This window comes from Alosa pseudoharengus, unplaced genomic scaffold (genome assembly GCF_046254945.1).
Source record: "Alosa pseudoharengus isolate Yale_2024_CS ecotype anadromous, Long Island Sound unplaced genomic scaffold, YU_APseudo_1.1 YU_APseudo_1.1_scf_8, whole genome shotgun sequence".
Lineage (NCBI taxonomy): Eukaryota > Metazoa > Chordata > Actinopteri > Clupeiformes > Clupeidae > Alosa > Alosa pseudoharengus.
In genome coordinates this window covers 15,313,380-15,338,209 of record NW_027468870.1, presented here as the reverse complement: position 1 = coordinate 15,338,209, position 24,830 = coordinate 15,313,380, and the positions used below count along the sequence as shown (strand labels likewise).

At 45.8% G+C, this 24,830-nt stretch overlaps 1 protein-coding gene across 1 annotated transcript in view; it reads right to left on the bottom strand.

Annotated features, from left to right (window-relative positions):
• Positions 1 to 24,429, bottom strand: part of fryb (furry homolog b (Drosophila)) — a 72,669-nt gene extending 48,240 nt beyond the window's left edge. The window contains exons 1-8 of the mRNA XM_076274644.1: positions 23,699 to 24,429; positions 9,324 to 9,514; positions 6,876 to 6,929; positions 5,602 to 5,741; positions 4,032 to 4,122; positions 3,172 to 3,251; positions 2,844 to 2,924; positions 119 to 287 (exon numbers count right to left, since the gene is read on the bottom strand). Of these exons, the coding sequence (XP_076130759.1) occupies positions 119 to 287; positions 2,844 to 2,924; positions 3,172 to 3,251; positions 4,032 to 4,122; positions 5,602 to 5,741; positions 6,876 to 6,929; positions 9,324 to 9,514; positions 23,699 to 23,936 (1,044 nt within the window). The 5' untranslated portion in view covers positions 23,937 to 24,429. The remainder of the gene's footprint in view (positions 1 to 118; positions 288 to 2,843; positions 2,925 to 3,171; positions 3,252 to 4,031; positions 4,123 to 5,601; positions 5,742 to 6,875; positions 6,930 to 9,323; positions 9,515 to 23,698) is intronic.
• Between the last annotated feature and the right edge of the window lie 401 nt (positions 24,430 to 24,830).

Genomic DNA, 24,830 nt, shown 5'->3' with positions numbered 1-24,830 from the left:
GTGTGTGTGTGTGTGTGTATGTGTGTGTGTGTGTGTGTGTCTGTCTGTGTGTGTGTGTGTGTCTGTGTGTGTCTGTGTGTGTATGCTCTTCTCATTGAGCTATTCACAATGGCTATACCTGCATGAACTGGAAGGAGGCCTCAAAGTCCTCCACAGGGTACATCTTGATGCGAAAGAACTTGACGCCCATGATGAGGCTGATGGTGCTCTGGAGCACGTAGGGACTCTGCTCTTTCTGCCGCAGCTCCTTCAGTTCGGCAATGAACTTCTTCCGCACCGCAGGGAACCTGGCGGGGAGAGGAGGAGAGGGGGGGAGGGGGGGAGGCAGACAGTGAAGAAGAGAAAACATATAGAGAAATAGAGAAAGAGAGGAGATAACATGGAGAGAGGGAGGCAAGGAAACAGAGAAAGAGGGGAAGTTAAAAAACAAGTGAAAGAAGGATGAAGGAAATTGAGAGAGTTCAGAAACAGTCCCTCAGAAACGTTACATCATCATTAAACAACACTGAAACACTAAGCGGCCTTTGATCACTTTTAACTTTAGTGTATATCTGGTGATTCAGCACTCAATTCATTGGTTTGGTAACAAAATAGCTTGTTTCAGGTGGAAACGGGAAGGCCTGATGGCCTGATGTTATCGACCCACTCCAGCACAGCCATTTGCTGGGCCTGGCATTATTACTCACTCAGCACACAGACAACCACAGTCTGAGAGCTCTGCATCTGCCAGCAAATCCAGTCATTCCCTGAAATGCAGCGTCCAAACCACTCTGTGGGGTGGAGAGCCATGGATCTTTCCGAAAACTCTGGGACACCCTGCCCTCGGATTTAGCTGAAGCCATCACAACTAATACAGGCTGCCCTAAAACTTACGAAATCAGCAGATAGTTTAATGCGGCCACCATATGTAGGCTAACACCGAACGTGTTTTTCCTTTGCAGTGTCGTCATGTAATTAGGGAGCTTGACCTCCTTGTTGAAGTGTGTCTTTGCTGGGGAAGTGGATTGTGAACCCTGGTGCAGGGGTCACAGTCTTGGGGATAATCTGCGGGGAAGCGGACTTTTTTGGCGATGCGACCATCTGTTTCTCTGACAGCAGATTAGGGAAAGCACTTTAGAGACGACGCACTGAGGAGCCAGGGCCACATATTCGCAGCACTACACACAACACCACCATACTTGCCCAGAGGAGTCCCCTGAGGAGGGAGACCGGAGAGGGGGACTGCCCCACGAACGTCCTCACAATCGCCAGACTCGCAGCATACAGCACTCAAATCGCACTCATAGAGCCATGAGGGCTATAACCAATTATCATATTATACTGGGGGTTTTAGGATAGCATGAGGCATGACATATTTTTATGGCAAAGGTGGTATTTTTTTACTGTGTATTATTTGGAATGTGTGTACACGTGTTATATTTGTTTATGTGTAGTTTACACTTTTATGTGTGCCTGTGAATGCGTGTGTGCACAACGTGTATGTTTGTGTTCAGTTTGATTGTGCGTGAGTATGTGTGCGTGCGTGCATATGTGTGTGTGTGTATGCGTGGGTGCGCGTGTCTCTGTGTGTGTGTGTGTGTGTGTGTGTGTGTGTGTGTGTGTGTGCATGTGAGTGTGTTCAGATTGGCTTAAGAGATGCAGCTCTTCAGCCCTATATTTAGAAAGGCATCTGGTGGAGGGAGAGAGGAGAGGGGGGGGGGGGGGTCCAGCACTTGCCCTCCCTCTGGCTCAATGTTTGTTCTGTGGGCCACAAACACTCGCACTCTGCTTCTCACACTCAACAGAAGACATTCAAAAGCTGGACTTGTGAATGTGTGTACAGTATGTATATGTGTGTGAGTGTGTGTGTGTGTGTGTGTGTGTGTGTGTGTGTGTGTGCGCGTGCGTGTGTAAGAGTGAGTGCTTTTGAGTTCATGTGCTGATTAGCCTTAGAGATGACAAATCACAGTATGCAAATATTTACATGAGTGGGTGTGTATATGGTGCTTGAAAGAGAGAGAGAGAGAGAAAGAGAAAGTCACTTTTCTTAAGGGTGAATTGTTTTTTCCCCTCCGCAGAGTGGAAGGAAAAACTGGTTGGAATATACAATAAACTAATACACAACACGCACTAATACATTATCTACAGAATATAAAGCTGAGGCACATCACGTTGTGTCAGCTAGGAATGTTATACCCAGGAACATGTGAGATAAAAATTCTCAGTTTCCAGATCATTACTTTCATTCAGCATTATAAATGGGTCATTCCAATGAGTATTTGGGCAGTCATAAATCGTGCCTATTTGAATGCGACACTGATGAAATGGCCCTCGTCTCTGTCCCTGCACATCAGCCATCAGAATAATGGCTTTCCATTAGACCGCTGTCCTGAATTAGACAGTGAATTAAAGAGAGACAAATTCCACCATATGCCGCGACGACTTCTAAAACGAGGACAGAGACTTTTGAGAGACTGGTCACTGGTGTCATATCGGCCCAGCTAGTTTTACACGGAAGTTTATAGTGGGAGCAATTTTTTTTCTTTTTAAATAACGTTTAGGGTATTGGATATGGTGTGATACTGGGGTTATTCAGACAAGCTTTGACCTGGGTCAGCAAGCACCCAGGTAATGCCACCATGCATCTATTCAATGAAGTCTATTTTTGTAGCTCATGTGGCCCAGCATCGCAATAACACACATCAAGGTCATGCATTTAATTCGCAGGAAGCCCAAGCTCTCCTGATATGAATGCCAGCACTGGGCATGGAAAGTGGCTTTAAACACCAGTGTCACTATGTGTCAGTGAGTGTGTAAACCACAACCCCCCACATCTCCCAAGCGAGTGCCCAAAAATGACTCACCTAGACTGGGCTACAACTCCAACTACTTCTGCATACAAGTCAGCTACAATGTGCATGTTGCCTGTGTTAGGCCCCAAGTACCTGAGAGAAGGAGAAGGGTGGTGGGGAGGAGAGGAAGGAAAGAGGATGAAGAGATAGAGGGGGGTATATAGGGAGAGTGATAGAGGGTAACAAGGAGGGATAGAGTGAGAGAGAGATGGAGAGAGAAAACATAAATTAATCAGATCTTGGTTAGTCATACCAGACTACCTAAAATAAATGGTGTATTAAATAGTAAATAGGAAATGTACAAAGAGCATCATGGCAAATGGTATAAATAGAGGTTTACCCTTCTTTGTATTTAAAATGCCTAAATGCCAGATTGATGACCTCCTGAATCAGGCCATCCAAAAGAGGGTGGAGTGGAATCTGGAGAGAGAGAGAGAAAGAGAGAGAGAGAGAGAGAGAAAGAAGGAGAGAGAGAGAGAGAGAGAGAGAGAGAGAGAGAAAAAAATCAATTATCCATTATAATCCATTTATTATTTGGGATAATTTAGCTACACACAGAGGCTAACAGACAGACAGACAGACACACACACACACACAGACATACACACACACACACACAACCACACACACACATTCACAAATCTAGTGTTCGCCTTTCTGGCACACGCTTTGAGATTCGTGATCTGAAATCTGCACAGTTTCTGTCTGTTTGAGTTGCTGACAATCCTGAGCAAACTAACGGTGGGGAAAAGTGTTTGGTTACACTTGGTATCGACATAAGAGTGACATGACACTGTCATGAATGTGTCATAAACAAGTCATAAACATTTATGACATAACGCTTCTGTTATTAAGTGACATTCGGTTTTTGTCATAACAAATTAGGGTTAGGATTAAGATTAGGATTAGGGTTAGGGTAAGGGTTAGGGCTAGGGTTCATGTGTCATGACAGTGTCATGTCACTCTTATATCGATACTGTCAAGTAAAGTGTTACCAAGTGTTTACGACATTCGCTGATTTAAGTGATTCACCATCACGAACCAAATCCTCCACTCACACGCAAATGAGGAATCAAATGGGCTCCCAGTACAAGAGCCTACTCTGAACAACAAGAGCTCCCCTCCTCACATCTGTCTAGTGGACGAGGAGGGGGCTTGAGTTCTTTTATCTCATCAGAGACACACACACACACAACGTACCTGTTTTAAGACCTCAATGAGGACCAGGGAGAATATGAAGTCAATGGCAAGGTCTCTCCTTTCCATTAAATAATCCTTCTGTTGTTCATCACTAAATGGAGAACAGAAAAAAGATTTAGGCACTGCAGACACTCTTGAAATATTAGATTTATTAGCAATGTTAGCAGAAACAGTTGAAACAAACTGCCATTAATCCTTTCCTGACGGGACACAATTTTGATCAATATGAAAGAACCAAACTGGACCTGAGGTTATTTGGACAAGGCACTGCTTTGTATTGTCTCTCTATTAGTGGCCACCTGAGATGCTTATTCAAACAGAAGCACAGACAGAGGGGGAAAATGATCTGCCTGAATCATCTCTGTTTCAATAAAGCCTCAAATGACTTTGAAACAGCATTAACAAACACCATTTGGAGTTCTTATAATATGGGCTACTCCCATGGGCGGATTATGAACTTCCGGGCCCCTGGGCCCAGATGTATTAAGGGCCCCCCACTAATTGTTGTATATGTGGGAGGGGGGGTTTGGGGGTCCTCCCCCAGAACATTTTTAACTTGTTTGATGTGATTTCCTGTATTCTGGTGCATTTTGGGGATGGCCAATACTAAATTCAATCAGATTCATAGCCTACATCCTGATTTGTTGATATTGAGGCAATGATTCCATGCAAAGGCTTGGGCTTCAGGGCCCCTTGACCCCTTGGGCCCGTTTTTGGGTCCATCCCTGGCTACTCCATAAAAAAAAATCAATACAACTTTTTTTGAACTCCAATATGAGAGAACTGAAGACTAGACCCCAGAACAACAGGATCTGTCATTCTTACATAAACAACACATTTAATTGAGTGAAAGTTGATTTCTGTGTTTGTCATATTACAGTAATCCAGCAATGTGACTAGAACAAGGTTAACAGTACCTGCAATGAAATGCACATACATATACATAAAATCATGCTGACTTGTAAAGTTGACTAAAAAGGTAAGTGACTGTTTCAGTCTGCATCTGAACCCGTAGGTGTAATCTAGCAATGCATTCCATGACTCCATCCTGTTGAACTGAAAATAGTTTCTGGGCATAGAGTTAACACCCAAAATGACAGTTAATAAATTAAAAAGACAATGAGCAAATTGTCATAACACACCTGTGTCACATCATACGCAGGCAATTAGCCAGAAAACGAGACAATCCACCGCTATGGAGGTAAACGACCTTTCACACACTACAGTAGTGTATGTTATTACACCTGGCACAGGTATGCTTCATTGTGAACGCATATCACACAATTGATGCCGAACATAGCAACAGTAAGTTGCAGTGTAGCCAGCCTATTAGAGGGAGGGGGTGTGCAACAGGGTGAACAGTGAACCTGTCAATCACTGCACATAACCACACATCAACATCACTATAAAAGGCCCATTATACTGAAATGGAGGGCATGCTTATGTTACTGCTGAGACCAGTCTAAATGGAGCTATGTGTGAATGATAACGCTATGATGATACATAATGATTTCTTGTCCCAGTGGTTCGGTCAGTGTTAGTGGTAGTGTTGGCAGGGCACTGGTGGTACCTTTTGGACTTGGTGTTGGCCCGGGGCCGGTACTCGTGGGACTCGTCCTCCAGGCCATTCTGTCTCTTGTACCAGTCGAAGAGCGTGCGCAGGATCGAGGGCAGACAGTACTCCGCCAACGAACTCATACTGGTGATCAGCTGATTGAGGGAGGAGGAAGGGAGGATAGAAAGAGAGAGATAGAAAAAGAGAGGGCAGAGAGAGAGAGAGAGATAGAGAGAGAGAGAGAGAGAGAGAGAGAGAGAGAGAGAGAGAGAGAAAGAAGGGACAGAGAGGAATTGCTCACTCAATAAAAAAAATGAGAGAAAAAAAATCTGGGACACACAAATCCTGCCCGAGCACTCAGAGCCTGGCCTGCCGTATGAGTCAATGTCATATGACGGCAAGGCCACATTAAGTCCCCAAATGCTGTGAGAGAACATCAAGGCAGAAAGAGTGCTCATTCTCTCTGATTTCATAAAGCCTGCTCTAGCCGGGACACACTAACTCTAATGTGAAAACTGCTTGATTGCCTCAGTCCTGGAGCAGGCCCAAAACATCAGCAGCCCCCACCCATCAGGGGTTATGAAACAGCAGGGCAGAAGCTGGGGAGAGATAGAGAGAGGGAGAGAGAGAGAGAGAGAGAGAGAGGGAGAGAGGGAAAGAAAGAGGGAGGGAGAGAGAGAGAGGAGAGAGGGAGGGATGGAGGGAGAGAGAAGAGAGAGAGAAGGAAAGGAGAAAGAGAGTGAGGGAGGGAGAGAGAGAGAGAGACGAAGTGAAAGGGCTCCTCTTCTCCAGAGGCCCAGCGTGGCGTGCTGATGGGGTGTTAGGGGGGTGGATGTGGTGTGGAGGGGGCACTTGAGGGGACGGGTGGGGTCAGTCTGAGCCGCATACAGGAAAGGGAGGAGGGCAGGCAGGCGGGTGGACGCTGGCCAGAGCTATGACGTGGAGGTGAAGGTGAACAGGGAGCCCTGTGTCTGATACTCCACGAGCTGAGTGAACACAGCCCTCCGCACACATCCTCCTCGTCCCCTCCTCTCCTCTCCTCTCCTCTCCCCCTTTCTTTCATTCAGTCTCTGTCACTCACTAGTTCATTCTGTGTCTATCTATCTATCCACTTCACTCATTCAGTTCTCCCATTGCGATTTGACCTTGACTGCCCTGCTATGATAGATTGTGTACTCTGGTTTTTAACTACTGATGAATACATTTCTACATGTAATTCTAGTGTAATTCTTCAGCTACATACATACATTCTCACACTGAAACAGTGAAACAATAAGAGTAATAGCTACCTGATCAAACTGTGGGTCCTCTCCTCTCTGTAGGGATTTGGTCAAGGGTTTTTCCTGTGGAGAAGAGCAAATACATAAAAAAATCAGCTTCAACAGGAGAAATAACAGTCTTTATTCACACTGCAGGAGGGACAATGAAGCTGGGCAGCCGTGGCCTACTGGTTAGCGCTTCGGACTTATAACCGAAGGGTTGCCGGTTCAAACCCCGACCAGTAGGCACGGCTGAAGTGTCCTTGGACCTTGAGCAAGGCACCTAACCCCTCACTGCTCCCCGAGTGCCGTTGTTGTTGCAGGCAGCTCACTGCGCCGGGATTGCCGGTGTGTGCTTCACCTCACTGTGTGTTCACTGTGTGCTGAGTGTGTTTCACTAATTCACGGATTGGGATAAATGCAGAGACCAAATTTCCCTCACGGGATCAAAAGAGTATATATACTTATACTTATACTTATACTCATCTCTGTGACTGTGGCAATCAAAGACATTGGAAAAAAAGGAGATAAACTATGTGAAACAAACTCTGTGCACGCTGGACTAAACACTCTCCCCCACAAACTCCCCACAGACACATACTTTTGTTACAAAACTGCATTTTTAGTCGGGAGCCGTGGGCTCTCTCTCCATCTCTCTCCCTGCGCGTCTGGGCCCTCTCTCCATCTCTCTCCCTGCGCGTCTGGGCCCTCTCTCTCTCTCTCTCCCTGCGCGTCTGGGCCCTCTCTCTCTCTCTCTCCCTGCGCGTCTGGGCCCTCTCTCTCTCTCTCTCCCTGCGCGTCTGGGCTCCGACCGCTGTAATTCCTCTCATTAGTGCGCGCTGAGCTACGGGCCCCTAGGGCGGAGGAGCCGCTCCCTCAGGTCTCTGTGCGTTCCCCGGGCTGGCCACTGGAGGAATGGGGGCCTGTGGTGCTCAGCTGTGTTTGGTTGTGTTTGTCTACAGGCTGCTCGGGCTGCCAGGAATGTTGCCGTCTCTATGGCTGCCTTTCCTCTCCAAAGCTTAGGGAGGGAGAGAGAGAGCGAGCGAGATATGTGCTGATCTTGTATGACTGCCACGGTTGCCTCTGCAAGGCTGTGTTTTGTGTGTGTGCCAGTGTGTGGGTACCGGTATGTGTTTTCATGCTTTGCCCAAGAGCTACTCCATGTACTGACCTCTTAATGACCTTAAACTGTGGGTGTTTCTCACAACCACAGAGAAGCATCACACAATGATATACAGTACATGTTTGAACTAGTGGCATGGACTTTTACCCAGATTTACAGTAAATGGAAATCTGAGAGCTCTTCCCTTACTTATTGTGCTACTCTGATAGACACTCATCACACCGAAATTGCTGCATTTAAGAACTGCAACTGCCAGAGAAGGCAAATCATGGTGAAACAAAGGAAAAATGTAAAATACATACACATATAAAGATCAAAGGACTATTGTTTCTACCCCATTGACGACTGAATACACAGATATCAAAGATAGTGTTTGATTTACATCATTACAGCCGGAAACAAAATAATTAACAACATGCCTGTCTTACTGTACTAATCTGTAGACCTAAAGCACACCACATCATTACTGCAACATGGACGTTAAATCATACTACCGCAGCAGTGATTGCACTGGTAAAACATTGCGATATTAGTCGGGATGTAACGCTTATCGGATCTAATTGCTTCCTGTTGGGGGCCCACAGGATCACTTTCAGCATTGCTCCTGAGCTGTATAAACGGCCATTCCCAGCCACTTAGAAGTTCTCCGCCAGCCTAATGGAATTAGAGTTATAGAGGAGCTGTTCAGACACAGTCCAGCATTGGCCAGACGCAGAGATTCTAGAAACACAGGGGCCATCAGTGAAAGGTTGCTGCTGTCTAATGCTTATCAGGAAGTGCCCTGTGCAATGTTGTGTGGGAGGGAGGCTCTCTGGCTTTCCCTCTCAATCTTACTCAGCACAATTATTTCCTCCTATGGCGTTCGTTTCTTTTCTTTCTCGCCGTACGTATCAATATCAGTGTCTAGTTTTTCCAGATGAGCGAAGGTAAATGCCAAAAACGAATGGTATGACTTTGTGTAACGACAACTTCCTCTCCATCTTGGGCTAATAATTTGCATGTAGGATGATCAGTGGGTTGACCGATATTGCCTTTTCCGATATTTGCCTTTGCCTTCCGTGTCCTACGTTGGCTAGTACAGGCAACTGTATTCTTCTCACCATGGGTGAGGGTCTACAGGCAAATGTCACACGTATGCGTGTCACATGAGCCACCTGACTACCATTGTCCTGCATACACAGACAATAACAATAAGAACTGGAAAATAACTGCTCTTCAGGATTGATAAATGATAATAGATAAAACTGATGTTTATCAGAAAACAATATAGAATTTACAGTAAAAGCAAATGATTTACATATCTTATCCTAACACCATATGTATTACACAAACACACACAACACACACACACTCACCAGAGGCTCGGCCATGATGATGCGTATCTTGCGCTCGGCCTGTGTGGTGAAGTTGGCGAAAAGGCTCTTGAGGACGAACTCGCCCGGCTTGCTCTCGGGGTCCACGGTGACGGGCATGGTGGCGACTGGACCCTTGCGCTCTCCGGGAGCACTGCTCACTGGGGGCAGGGGGGGCTTGCCAACTGGAGACGCTGTGGACAAGCACACACACACACACACACACACACACATACGGAAACACACACACATACACACACACACACATACGGAAACACACACACATACACACACACACACACACACATAAACACAGTCCATGGGTTACTGAGAATGTAGAGGGTTTGACATCTTTTTTTTTCGTCAGAAATTCATTGTTCATGCTACAGTATAGAGTTGTTCAGTTCAAGCCGAGAGCATGTCAGGAATTAAATATGGAGCACTGCCATCCATGTTTTTTAGTTTATGATATGCTTGTTGATGATAGTTCACTCTACTCATTGTCGATCCAGGATCCATCTTAAACACATCAGTGTACAAGCAATGTGTCATACTCATGTAAGAACGTATCGACCTCTTATACAAACTGGTCCCCTACATTGCAACACCTATGAAAAACCCATACTTTCTATGGTGAGTGCATATGTTCCCATATATGCATTCATGCATAGAATCCCATATTATCCTAGATATCTAGACTACTAGAAACGTTTCCCCACAGAGTATTTCATGCTGTTGTTAGAAAAAGTGTGCAGAGTGTTTACTCTCCTTGTGGGAACATAGCATGACATATTTCACTGTGTTTCACTATACATTTATAATCTCAGAATACACTGGGTCATGGAGTCTTAAGATGACTGAACCAGGATAGGAACATAAAGTTCATCTGAGATATAAAAAACAGCAACTCTTTAAGACAGGGTCTAAGATTAGACCTGCGGCCCTTCAACCAAAAACACAGAGTGAGGCTCAGCGTACAGGGTCACCGCACAGTCAGGAAGCTTGGGCAGAGCTCTCGGGTGGCCTGGGTCCCTGGATGTCTCTCCCAGAGAACGAGAGAGAGGGAGGGAGAGAGAGAGGGAGGGAAAGAGAGAGAGAGAGTGGAAAGAGAGAGGGGGGAGCAGCTGGTGTTTTAATTTTCTGGCAGCCATGTCCCTCTGTTCCCCGGGTGGGTGGGTGGGTGTTTAGGGTGGGGGAGGGGCCGTGGCCCAGAGGGTCCTGTCTCATTGCTGGTCATGTGGCCACGGTAACGGGTGACATGTGCAGCCAGTGCTCAGGAGCAGCTAGCACTATGTTCCCACTCTTCACCTGCTACTGCACATTAGAAACCTCATAACTCAAACCAACACTTTCAATCCTTTTCATACAACTTTCAGTATAATTATGTACTGAACCATTACCACAATATACCAATATTGATTACACTTAGATAATATGTTAGAACTTGTGAAGGGACTCGATCGATCAAAAAGATTCAGACACCACTTAGACTTGCTTGGCCATGTTGCTTATTCAGCTAGTGCTTCCACAAATACTTTACTGAGCTACATGAATGTCTAGGAGATGTATCCTGTGTTTTCTTGCAGTTCCTCACCAAACAAGTTAAATGTTTTCCTTTGAGGTCAGACTTAAGTAGTAACGCATCTGTCAGTCCCTATTACATGTTGGTTCATTTTAAAATACGAGCTAAAGTATTATTTCTGAAGTGTGGCTCTTTGATCTGTGAGTCTCATGACTGGGATTAAGGTACTATTTCTTTAAAGGGCATTATCTAAATGCAAAAATACTATAGCCATGCCGTATTTATAACAACAGGTTCAGGCCTACAAAAGAGACTTAGCCTCACTCTATTCTGAGAGAACAACAACGTTACCATGGAAAAAACGGCACCTTCAGTAGGGCCTATTTTCTTGAGGAACCAAACTGTCAGTTTAACTCACAATACTTACTCTTTATCATCATGTAATTATATCTTGGTGACACATCTGAGGAATAACTACTTTGCTCCCATTAGTAGAACATGTTCAATCTGAACGGAAGGAAATGCAGGAATGAAAGGAGAGGAAAATAAACCTGTTGAGTGGACAGGATGGACTGACTTACAAAAACAAGTGTGCAAGCATACTGTTACAAATAATATATGACATACATGGGTGTTGTTCTGTAAAGACAAAAAGGAGTGGAGCTAATAATCCTTGCCACCAACTCCACTAACACACACGCGCACACACACACACACACACACACACACACACACACACACACACACACACACACACACACACACACACACACACACACACACACACACACACACACACACACACACACACAAACAGAGGTCCTCATTAACACCATGCTAATGGAAAGCAGTGACCTCCTGATCCAACACAACGCCTTTCACTCCAGAGGTCAAAGGTATGTCAGCTATTCTGTCAGCTAGCTGTTTCCAACACATGCATGCTGACACACACACACACACACACACACACACACACACACACACACACACACTGACAATCACCCCTCTGTGTTCCAAGCCTGATCCCACAGCCCTCAGAAGTGTGTGCGTTTGTAACAGTAGACCGGTAACCTACTGGCAAATTGCACAAAATTACACAAGTTCAAAAGCTTTCTGACTGACACCTCAGTCTAATGTAGAAATAGGATAGTATATGCATACCGGCTTGGGACTTTTCTCCCTCCCTGTCCCTGCCTTTGTAATCTATACCATATTTATACGATGACATAGCGTCTAAATGCATCACGAGTTGGTATGCCGGACCATCAGGCGTCAGTATTACAAGAGAGAGAGAAAAAAAAGAAAAGTGTTGTTAACAGACTTGTTTTGTGGTAAATTACACCTTGACAGGTGTATATCCAGTGTTGTGAAGAGTTCAGTTCAGCCGTGGCCATGGTGAAATCCTGTGTTAGTGTAACAGTACATCAACTATTTCAACCACTTCAGTGGCAGGAGTCCTCAGTATGTAACTTCTGACTCTCTGCTCTCCCCCCACTGATACTCCCTACACTCCCACAATAACAAAATATGCCAGAGACACACACACAAACACACACACACACACACACACACCACAGAGGGAGAGAAAAACAGACATACAACATGCGCTCACACACACACATATGACCACAGAGACACTAGGCGCTCTGAGACCCTCACTCAAGTCTTCAAAAGCGTATAAAGCTGATGAGGCAGATGTTAGCATTAGCGCAGAGTCAGACCCCCTTACCCAAGCCTTTAATAAAGCTGATGACGCTAACGTTAGCGTTAGCACAGACCCCCTAACCCAAGCCTTTAATAAAGCTGATGACGCTAACGTTAGCGTTAGCACAGACCCCCTTACCCAAGCCTTTAATAAAGCTGATGACGCTGGCCCGGCTCCATCGCACCGGTGACACCTCCATGTCCAGGCCGGAAGGAGAGGAGGGGGCGTGGGCAGAAAGGGGTGGGGGGGTTGGAGGTGGTGGAGGTGGTGGTGGCGGGGTCGGTTCAGCTATCCTGTCCGGGACTAACCCAGTATTCCCACGGTCACATTCCCTGTCAGGCCCCTAGTCCAGTGCTCCGGGGTCCAGAGCTCCATGCTGGAAATTCCAGCCACGCGTGTCAAAGAGGAAAAGAAGTATGGGGAGGCAGGAAAAGAAGAGTAAGTTTGCCTTAGATGTTCCTGGATCTTTTGTTGTTGTTGTTGATCCTCGAAGGGTTGGGAAATAAAGTAAGCCCTGGCGTTGAACTCAGAGCCAGCCGTCTCTAGCTGGCTCTGCTTCCTTCTGCCGTGTGATAAGAGAGTGAGAGAGAGAGAGCCCTCAACACTCAGAAGGTCAGGCTGGAATTTTAGCAAAGCCCAGAGAGAGAGAGAGAGAGAAAGAGAGAGGGAGGGAGGTCTGGTGCTTGGCTAAATATAACTCTCTCTTTCACACACACACACACACACACACTCACATACTCATACACACTCCCAGACTTGCTTTCTACAGACAGATAGGTACATGCATATGCATGACAGTAAACACCTATACATATAGGCTACGGCACATATTACACAAACTAATTTCCATAGAAACTGGACTGATGTATAGTATGTGAACACCTTGTGCAACACAGATGTTTTTAGACAAGACAACAACCAAACTGCTTGGCTTGTTTGGAAGATCTTTTATGTTGAATTAAAAACCACAGCATAGTATTTCAGTCAAAGTGCACTATGTTGCTGGCCAGGCTTGGTCCAACAAGTGTCTGAACGCACACACACACACACACACACACGCACACACACGCGCACACATGCACACACACACACACACACACACACACACATACACACACACACTACATTGCCCTGGAAGAGAAGCCACAGTCTAAGACCACACCAGGATAGTCTGAATTCCAACATTGAAACACTACACTGTAGCCAGACAACAGCAGAACAACATGAGCCCTGAAAGCTGCAAGCTGCCCAGCCCAGCTAGCAGAGGAGAGGAGAGGAGAGGAGGGGAGGGGAGGGGAGGGGGGAAGGAGCCAGATAAGACCCAGGAAACCGCCCAGGACGAGCCCAAATCAAATCATACACACACACTATTATTACATGACTGAAAATAAAATCAAGACCAGACAATCGGTCACATGAATCTTTGTCTCTCGGTCTGGGTCATTTGGTGCAGTTGAGGTAACAGACCCAGTGTTAGCAAGACAAGCAGGTTTGACTGACACATTACAGCACTTAGAGCACTTCTGAGATGGTGAGTGGTTTTTAATGTGATGAAGTTGGGGTTTTTATTTTAGTGATAAAGTAGCCAGTCGTTACGCAGAGTCCTGCGTGTCCTAACTTGGAGTGCTGAAGGGTTGTTTTCGGTCCGTGACCTACTCTGAAGCCATGGCATGCCCCGGTGTCTGTTTCTTTAAAAAAAGAGATTCCTCACGTCAGTATGACTTCCTGGTATAGGGATGTCTCAAGCAAATAGAGAGGGAGGAAATGGAGAAGAGCAAGAAGGGAAAAAATGGACACTCTCTCGCTCTCTCTTACACACACACACACACACACACACACACACACACACACACACACACACACACACACACACACACACACACACACACACACACACACACACACACACACACACACACACACACACACAAACACACACACACACACACACACATCATTCTTTGGATGATAGAATTGATTCCCGCTAAGGGTTTTGATGTCTCTGGGTTTTATGCAGTGACTCAGCTTTCTGATCCAGCTTCTCCTGCTCCAGTTTTAACTCCGTTTCAGGAGACATCTGCTGCACAGGAACACCTCATGTCACCTGTCTCATTAGAGCTGTGTCATGGTTGAACAAAGAATCCCTGTGCACCCCTTTCAATGACAGCATAGAGAGGGAGAGAGAGAGAGAGAGAGGGAGGGAGAGGGGGGAGTAATAGAGAGCAGGATCTTTAAAGAGAGAGAGAAACCGAGAGAGGATCCGATGAACGCTGCACCCAGAGAGCTGTGTGCTCCAGTGGCATATGGCCCCGTGCTGCTGTGAGTCCATCTGGCCGATGTGTGCACCGTAGCCCACAACAAGTTCAAGGAGAGGAGCAGCCCCTAATGAGAGAGCGGCGCTAATCTCCACTGTCAGCATGACTCAGCAAAAAATAAAACAGTAGTGCCCCCCACCCTTAAAAATAAACAAATAAACAAACACAGCTGCATGAATCAGCAGCCCACAGAGGGCACCCTCCGTGCTCCATCCCATAATCAAGACAGCCAAATCACACCCATCTTAGATGCAATAAGAACATCACAGCCAGGCAGCCACACAAGGTGATGCCAAGGCTGGCATATCAAACGCGGTCTCTAATGAAAGAAGGCTACAGAGAGGGCAAGGGAGAGAGAGAGAGAGAGAGAGAGGGAGAGGGAGAGGGAGAGAGAGGGAAGGACCCAGCCAAAGTGAGATATTTGATGAGCAGGAGAGATAAGGCCTCGGTTAGATGGAATGGACGTGTTTATCGCCGCATATCTATCTGCCTGATATCACCGTCAGAAACATGAGGAGATCTAGGCCTAACTGTTCTAAATCGGTATGTGAGCATGTAACATTCTAGGGCATAGACACAACATTCTTCGGCGAGCATGCTTGCGATGCCTTCATAAAGGGCCTGATGTGCTTCCAATGGTTAAGAGTGAGGGAGTGACTAAGGAGTACTGAGTCACTCAAACACTGACACTTAACACCCAGTGTGTGACCAAAGTCATTTTAAAGATTATTCTGGTGTGAGATCATTGCTGGGGGGTATGGGAATAATTACCATGTCAAGAGAAGACACAAACATAAACACACACAAACACACACACACACACACACACACACACACACACACACACACACACACACACACACACACACACACACACTTTGCCCAGAGAATGTCATGATATGAGCATGATATCAGTATGTGCAAATCTACGGGTATTGTACATTTCTTTGTGTCTACCTCCATGTCTATATTGTTATGAACATTATAATCTGACCTGCATTGGTATGCTCAAACTTGGAATCAGATAGACACACACATCTGTACAATGAGGACCGGTCCGGAGTAGGACATTTTACATGATCCTCCCAACAGTACCACTCATTAAAAAGGCACAAATTCTTTCATTTTTGTAATGGATTCTAAATTTAATATTTGGTCCATATAAGTAGATTAGAAGCTCTATTTCTCTCTCTCTCTCTCTCTCTCTCTATCTCTCTCTCTCTTACACACATACACACACACACACAGAGAGACAATCTCAGCTAGTATATCCAATTTTTTTATAAAGAAATACCATTTAACCAATTGTGCATATCAACATGTCTACCCTGCTGCCTGCTATGTGTTGTGTGCTGTCTTTGCTGTTTTGGTCCGCTGTTTTTATTGTTATCGTGATACATGTTACGTGTAAAACTCGAGGACCACAATGGAAATAAGCCTCTGGGCTTTATTGTGTTTTATCCTCTGTGATTTTTAATGTAATCTCTGTACTGCAGAGTCCTGTGTGCTTTTGAAAAAATCATCAAATAAACTCAATCAGTCAATCAAATGTCTGCACTATCATCACTGTAAGGCAGTGTAAGTGCTCAATCTCTGTCTGCCACAGAGCACAGAAAGAAAACGAGATTCTGCTGGATAAGTTTTACTTCGTAAGGAACAGAACTGGAAGCCTGTGTCCTTCTGATCTCAGCTCTAGTGAGTCCAAAACAGGACAAAAACCCTTCCCCAGACTGTCTGCACCCACACAGGTGGATGTCACTTGAGAGATCATGTGCTCTCTGCTTCACCTTGACACTTAAAGAACGATCTAGAAGAGGACATGCCACAGACTACACACACACACACACACTATATGTGGGGAGCAGTGTCAATAAGATTTTCTATTTCTATCTTTGTCTGTCTGTCCATATATCTATCTATCTATCTATCTATCTATCTCAAAGACTGTAAGCCTGTACTTAAACCCCTCCAAACTCACGTGCACTCACCCACACGCGTATAAACAAGCAAGGCTCAAGACGAGAGAGTGAGGTCATGCTATGGAGGCGTGTGATGGGATGATGTGATTGGTCTCTCTCACACTCTCTCTACTCGATGTCTCCCTTTCTCATCCCCCCACATATGTATACTTAAAAAAAATATAATTCATCAATTGCACAGTATGTGAGATAGACTGTGAGATGCAATCCCATAGAAAAAGCATGAAAAGCTTTAGCTACGTAGCTGTGATTGGCCCACGACCCTGTGATTTGCACGGCAGACAGAGCACATAGGCTATTCACATGATCTGCCCCTGAGCTCAACAACGAGAGAAGATGGTCCTTCCTTCAGCCTGGACCCATTATGTAACCAATAGTGTCAGAGAATGCTGACTAAGACAGGACCAAACAGACTTACACACACTTACACACACACTTACACACACACAAACACAAACATACACACATACACACAGAAGGGTACATTGAGGAAAATACTGCGTGTGTGTGTGTGTGTGTGTGTGTGTGTGTGTGTGTGTGTGTGTGTGTGTGTGCGTGTGTGTCTATGTCTGTACAAGAGCAAGAAAGGGATAGGGAGAGAGAGAGGATGAGCGGGAGGGAGAGAGAGAGAGAGAGAGAGAGAGAGAGAGAAAGAAAACATTCATCCATATTCCAATCACACCCCTTTAAAAAATGAGCTCACTGAATCCTAAATCTGGGATGTTTATATTTTTGTGTGGGCTTGTTGCACACGTCAGCACGCAACTCCACTGCCTAACGTCACAGCTAAAAACTGGGTAATCCAAGATGTTTACGACCTACGACACTGATAGAGGATAGGCTGGGCTATGCTATAGGGTCAGTGAGTAAGAGAGTGAGAGAAAGAGGGAGAGAGATAGCCTACAGAGAGAGAGAGGGAGAGAGAGAGAGAGAGAAAGGAACAGTGTTTGTGATCCGCAAAAAGGGATAGAATGGTCGCAGTGATATAACGCTAGACAGGCAATCCAGAGCTTTTCATAAACCCTAAATACACAAATACAAACACAACTCCATGTGTATGTGTGAGTATGTGAGTGTGTGTGTGTATGTGTGTGTGTGAGAGAGAGAGAGAGAAAGAGGGGGAGAGAGAGGGAGATCGGCGATGGTGTGTACTCACGGCTGCTCCAGGATTTGAGCAAAGACTTGATGCTGATCTCAAAGAAACCCGAGTCCTGTTGACTAGCCATGGCCGCGGAGCACAGCTAGTTCTCCACTGACACGAGAAACAGGGAGAAGGAAAAGACAGAGAGAGATGGAGAGATAGAGAGAGAAGGAGAGAGAGAGAGGAGAGAGGGATGGAGCTCTGACAGAGAGGATGGAGAGATGCGGTCCAGCTCCCTCTCGGCTGCAGATACTGCAGCCCTCTCCCTGCTGAGTCTGTGTCAGCTGTGAGCATCCTGCCCTCTCGCTCACTCTACCCCCCCCTCCCTCCCTCTCTCTCACTCTCTTACGCCATGGCTTTCTCGCTCATTCTCTCTGTTACGCCATGGCTCTCTCTCTCTCTCCCTCTATCTCTCTCCTCTCTCACTGTTACGCCATCGTCTTTCTGTAACATAGTACCCCTCTATTTCTCTCTTACACCATGTCTATCTCTCTTTATCTCTCTCTGTCTCTCTCTCTCTCTCTTCCTATAATGCGCAGATGTTATGGGGAGCCTAAGAGCCAATCCTCTTAGTGGCAAGAGGCAGACAGACAGACAGAGAGAGAAAGCCTCATAATAAGTGGTGTGTGTGTTGTCCACTTGTCTCTTTTATCCACCTCACAAACACTATTGCAGCGCAGTGGGAGATTATCATGGCTTGTGTACATTCAGGCATGGTCGTTGTTCTACGTGCAGTGACAAAGCAATGTTTACAAACAACGCTGATGGACCAACTCTAGATGGTGGTGTTGTGGCACAGGGGGTTGCATTGTGAACAGTTACATTGTATTCACAGTCAATTCTCTCAACCAAAGAAAGCCATTCATCTGAGACAAAAACAAACAATATTTCTCTGTCTTTGTCTTCCCTTTGTTTTTCAAAAACAAACGGAGGAGAGGTGTGTGAATTCAGCCTCCGATTCTCAAGGTTCCTCCAACACTAGAGCCTGGAGGAGAGATCTGCGCTCAGAGCACAACTACTCAAGGTCAAACCATGGGCAGCCTCAGCCTGCAGTAGCCTGGACAGCCTGTGCCATCATCACACTGCAGCAAGCATATTCTGTGTAAATATGCAACGCTGCTCTGCTGTTTGAGGGGAATGATATACCGTCATGGAATTGAAATAATAATAATAATAATGGTGGTAACTGAGTCTTACATGTTCCACCACACACTAAAAATGATCAAAACCGACCAAAATAAAAAATAGAGGCAATGTAAACAGAGACAAGATGGAGGTGATGTTTATCGTTCCCTCTCACTCCCCCTACTGGAAACACGGTGGAACAGCAGTATTTTTGCATGACAACAAACAAAAGCTTGCCATTTCCTATCCATACAACAAGACGATGTGGATTTTGAACACAAAGTGCTAAAATCGGTGTATTCTGGATGAAACAGGCCAACTTCTAACAGACAGAAACAACTTTAGAGGAAATAACGAGAAAATAAACAAGGATCAACCGCCTCTGCTGTGTGTGTCTGTGACTGGAAGCATTGTGGCTTCTGCATAATTGGGAAACCACCCAAAAAAAGGCTAAGAGAAAATTATGAGGATAAAATGTTGCTTCCGTCATCCTGAAGTGTAGTGTGTGTTTACAGAGGATCTCGCTCACAGAGGATCTCAAGGCTGCAGAATATCTACAGTTAGCCACCATTTATCTCTCTTGTTGTTCTCTGAGGACTGTAAAATAATTTATCTGGATAAGAGGTTGATAGAGGGAAAAAAAGGGGGGGGTAAATGGGAGGAGAGAAAGTGCATCTACACATGGCTGCTGTTTGTAAAACCTGTAAAGCGGGTCACGTCTCTGTGATTGCAATGCAAATAAGGGTGGTGTAAAGGTGTCATTCTGCCACTTTGTCTGAATGCTGTGGCCCAAAACACTGTGTCTGGGGCAGTTTAGGTCAATTGATTAGAGGCCCAGGGATTCCTGCAGTTCCTGTTTTATTGTCATTTATTACTGGGCCACTCTTTGGAGAATGAAGAAACCTCCACCAGGCTTCCTGGAAGTGCATTTACAGTCTATAACTGCATTTCAAAATAACATCTGATGTCCATATGGCCATGAACATAAACCAAGAATCATACAGACACCACAACTATGAGCTTGTCAAGCCCTTGGCAAATAGGCAATTAAGCAAACATTTACACAGATCACAACTGAACAAAGTAGGCTTGGTGTGTGATACATTGACAATTACTGTGGAATTTATCACAAGGGCCACACAAAGGTTTCATTAAAGCAATAAGTGGTAAGTGGAAGAGTCCTTAAAAGGTCTTGGATGGCTGTCACTAAAACTTCCAAGTCTGGTCACTGAACAATGGGAATTTATATTTTCTATCTATATCACACACATCTTAGCTCCATGCATAGATTGGGCAAACATGACAGACTGAGAGAATCTATGGAAAACAACCTATAGGTATGTCCAGTAAGAAAACAGAGCTTACAATTAGCAACCTCTGAAGCTTACATTCCATAATCAAACACTGTACCATGACTATGAACACCTGTTGTGTAATTCTGTATATCTGCTTCTGTTTGCTATGCATGTTTAAATCTTTGGAACCTGCAAAATACTCTCTTTTGAATTCAATTAGGAGACTTATTTGTGGTTTCAATGAGGAGACTTATTTGTGGTTTCTGAACCTACCTCGTCTCTACTTCCTGGTTCAGTCATCCTGTTTGTTTACCAGAACTGGCTTTAGTGCGAGCAGGTGGAAGAAGACACACACAAACAGTGATGCCCGTAGGGCTCGGCTACATGGGTAATCCTCATGGCACCAACACCGGATATAAACACACACGTGTGTGTGTGTGTGTGTGTGTTGTTTGTTTTTTATATTCAAACATATTTAGTTGACTTGACCCATCCATATTAGCGTATATTTCCATATTTCCATGTATTTACATAACTGACCGCTTGTTTGTTAAAAACAAAACTATGAAGCCATAAAGTCTATCCTAGTTTCTAACAAGGTGGTTCATACATTACAACAGCCCAAATACACAGCATGACATCATTAACAATGCAAGCCAACATAACAACGGCAGTTATCAACAATGACAACAGCGGTTTGTATGATGTAGCGGTTTAGAAGAATAGACTGTCATACTGTCACAATATAGTCATGATGTTACCATCTGTCCAATGGTAATGTTCCCTTACGCATGTCATGGATTATAACACCTGCCCTCGCCCCTGTCTGCAACAGCTGGGTCATCTATGTCCTTCTGGATGACAATTATGAGACTGATTTAACTAAACTACACACTACGCTATATGTCTATGCACTCACAAACTAAGCAGAAGTCAGCATCAGCTCATGTGATATCAAGTTGAGTATGGATGACTGCAAAATGACTTGTTTAAGTTTGCTAATGAAGCATTGGCACATCGGATGTCTGTGAAACCTTGTATCACAGTAACTAGACACCACTATTTATAAACTACATCCCTGGCAATCAATGAGGAAATGCAACAGGGATGCACACACGGCTTGTTTTCAGAGCAGGAAGAAGTGATGCTAATTACTGAACATGACACATAGACACTTATACTGTATGCAAATCCAACAGACACTCACAAACACATTAACGCATAAGATACTTAGACACATCGAAACACACACAAAACTCACACACAGTTTTAATCTCAACACACACACACAAATACTGCCTTTACATACATACATGCATACATACATACATACATACATACATTCACACATACACACATCAGACAACGTCTTTCACGTTGCATACTGTGCAGCCACTGACAGTATGCAAAGCCTGAGAAGAGAACTGCTGAGGTTATCACTCTTGCCTTCATGGCAGCTGGATGCAGATAATCTTTACAAGAGTCTCCCAAAATTCCAGGCATTCTCAACGGGGGCCTGGTGATGCCAGCTGTTGGAATCTGGCACAGGGGGTATAGGGGCCGCCAAGAAGCCTCGGGAACAGGATCCCGTTACCATGACGGGGCCGCTCGCTTGCTCGCCACTCATGTCGCCATGACGCCTGTTTCAGTTGGGTTCAACCCAGCCAGAGTCAGTGACTCTAAACTCACACACATCTAAGCCAAACTCTAAAATCAAATACAAAAAAATTCAACACAGGCCACATTTACCATGGACACAGGTACAACTGCTTGGCTTCTATAAGTCCCTCAGTGCTCTATTTACATTATTGACGTATGACGTAAAAGGTCATTGGAGAGAGTGCTGTGTGATTTTTCTGTTCCCTCAAACACATGGCAGCTTGTTTTTCTCTTTCTCTCTCTCTCTCTCTCTCTCTTTCTAAGCAGAGTTTTTCTGAGCCGAGTTCTGAACACTGTCAAAGTTGTTCTTCACGGGGCCAACAGAGAGCATTCAGAGCAACTCACTCAGACCAGGCATCTCACATAGCCTACTACCTGTTCAGTCCGACACGTTTTCCGAAAACACATCAGGCCAACAGGCCGTGCTTGTGTGCTGGGTGAAAAGTGGCTTTGAGAGTGAGTGGTTTTTGGGCAGGGAGAGTGGGGAGGGCAGTGATGAGGAGGCTCAAATCGCTGATTAGACGCACAACTCAAGCTCTGTTGAAGGACAGGAATGCTGAGCATGTCTGCCGGGCTTCGTGGAGAACACATCAGCCCCCCTCCTTAACAAATGCCCCTGTGATTGCTCCGGTACACTCCCCAACATAGTCTCACACACACACACACACACACACACACACACACACACACCCACCTTCACATTCCCTCCCTCTTGTCTCTAATATCAGTTTTCTGGCTCAGTCTCCCTCACCTATACCCCTCCATAGGACTCTGTCTGTCTTCCTCCCTCTCTCTGTCTCTCATTCTTTCTGCCTCTCCACAATGTGCTGAGAGATGGTAGTGAACTTGGGCCAGACAAGGCCTTTTAATGCCTGGGTCTCCTCTGATGGAGATCTGATATGCTGCACCTGGTCCTTACCACCGCACCACCACCACCACCACCACCACCTACACAGGGCCCCCATCTTCCCCCCCACACAGGGGCCATTCAGCCCTTGCCCTCCTCCTCCACTCTCCCACAGGTCAACCTCCACCACTCTAAAAAAGTCACACCTAGAGTGACAGTAATTCCTCATCTCTTTAGCCTCTCGTCAAATACCATTACGACCCTGTCAGCGCATTACCAGGGTGATGTCACGGCGCTCCATCACACAAGTTTCACTGTGAGTCACGCCGCCGTGATGCAAGAGAAACAGCTGAAGAGAAAGCGAGCCTTCAGGGGTCTGCTGTCTGCTTGACTGTGTGCCGGGGGATTTCAGAGTAAACATCCCGGACAAAGGCTGCGTTCAAAGCTGCCTTGTGACACTCGCTTGAAAATAACCCCGCTGCTCACCTGCACTGAGGTATGTGTGGGCTAACTCAAATAGGCCACCGCATGGTGGTGAGCGGAAAGAAAGAAGCAGGACATGCTGGCAGAACATTAAAAAGAAGCCCTCAGTGCATAAACACTTAGGGAAAACACCTCGTGCCAGTCTGCAAGTTTGGACAAAGCCTAATTACAACACAGCACAGGCACCTAGGAGCTAGACTGTGACAGCAGCCGCTGTGTTGCACGTGTGTCTGGTGAGTCAGACTGAGTGGTCCGGGAAAAAAAAAGAGAATTTGAGCGGGGTGGACGGCTCTGTGCAGCACTGTACCTTCTCTGATGATGGCGATGGTGGGTCTCTTTCTGGGCTGGATCTTCCGGAACTTGCCCTTAAAGTCGCTGGGAGTGAACATGTCCATGGAGAGGGTGGCCATCTGTTGGAGGACGATGCTGTCCTGACTGTCGTTGCGGTTGTGCTCCCTGATCTTCTGAGGCTCTCCTCCTCCTCCTCCTCCTCCATTGCCCTCCTCGGCCATCTCTGCCAGGCTCCCCGCATCATCCTGAGACATGTTCGCTGAAAGGCCCCTGGACAACAGCACTCACTCACCTATTCCGCTGGGACACCATGGATAGGGGACATCCAAGCACACGTCCAAAGGAGACTTCTACAGTAGGACTGTGTGTCCACAGCTTTTTGAATTATTCTCTTTCTGTTTTGTTTTCCAATCAGCTCTTCCTGGCTCCTCTTCACTCCTTCAGTCCAACTTTTAGTTCTGCTCCACTCTGACACAGTGACTTGTGGCTTTGTTTTGGTGTCCTCTGTTTCTTCATGTAGTTGCTGTTGTTGTTGACGTCTTCTCTCTCCTTCTTTCTCTCTCTCTCTCTTTCTGTCTGACTCTCTCACTCTCTCTCTCTCTTTTTCGCTCACTTCTGTCTTCAGGGTGAATGCGTACTCCTCAGTGGATCTGAGGTAAGATGACGAGCAGTCTACCAGAGCAGCATAGCCCTTAGCCTTGCCTGACACTCTGCCGTGTGTGTGAGAGTGAGCAAGCGAGGGAGGGAGGGAGGGAGTGAGTGAACGACTGAGAGTCAGTCAGCACGCTGACTGGTCTAGGCTGTTTGGTCAGTTACAGCACTGCGTGAATGGAGCAGGTGTAGGGTTACTGTGGGCTGGTCTGACTCGGAGAGAGAGAGAGAGAGAGAGAGAGAGAGAGAGAGAGAGAGAGAGAGAGAGAGAGGAAGGGTGGGATTATGGGAGGAGAATGAATAAGGGAGGAAGAAAGCTGAAGAGTGAGAGAGAAAAGAGAGAGAGAGAGACAGACAGACAGAGAGAAAAGACACAAAAAGACAGTCGGGTCTTTCCAAGGATCAAGGTCCGATCCAAGGTCCGCTTAAACAAGGAGCAAATGGAGGGAAGCTTGAATGCCAAAAATGGCTTCTGTTATCTCTCCAATGGTGTGATA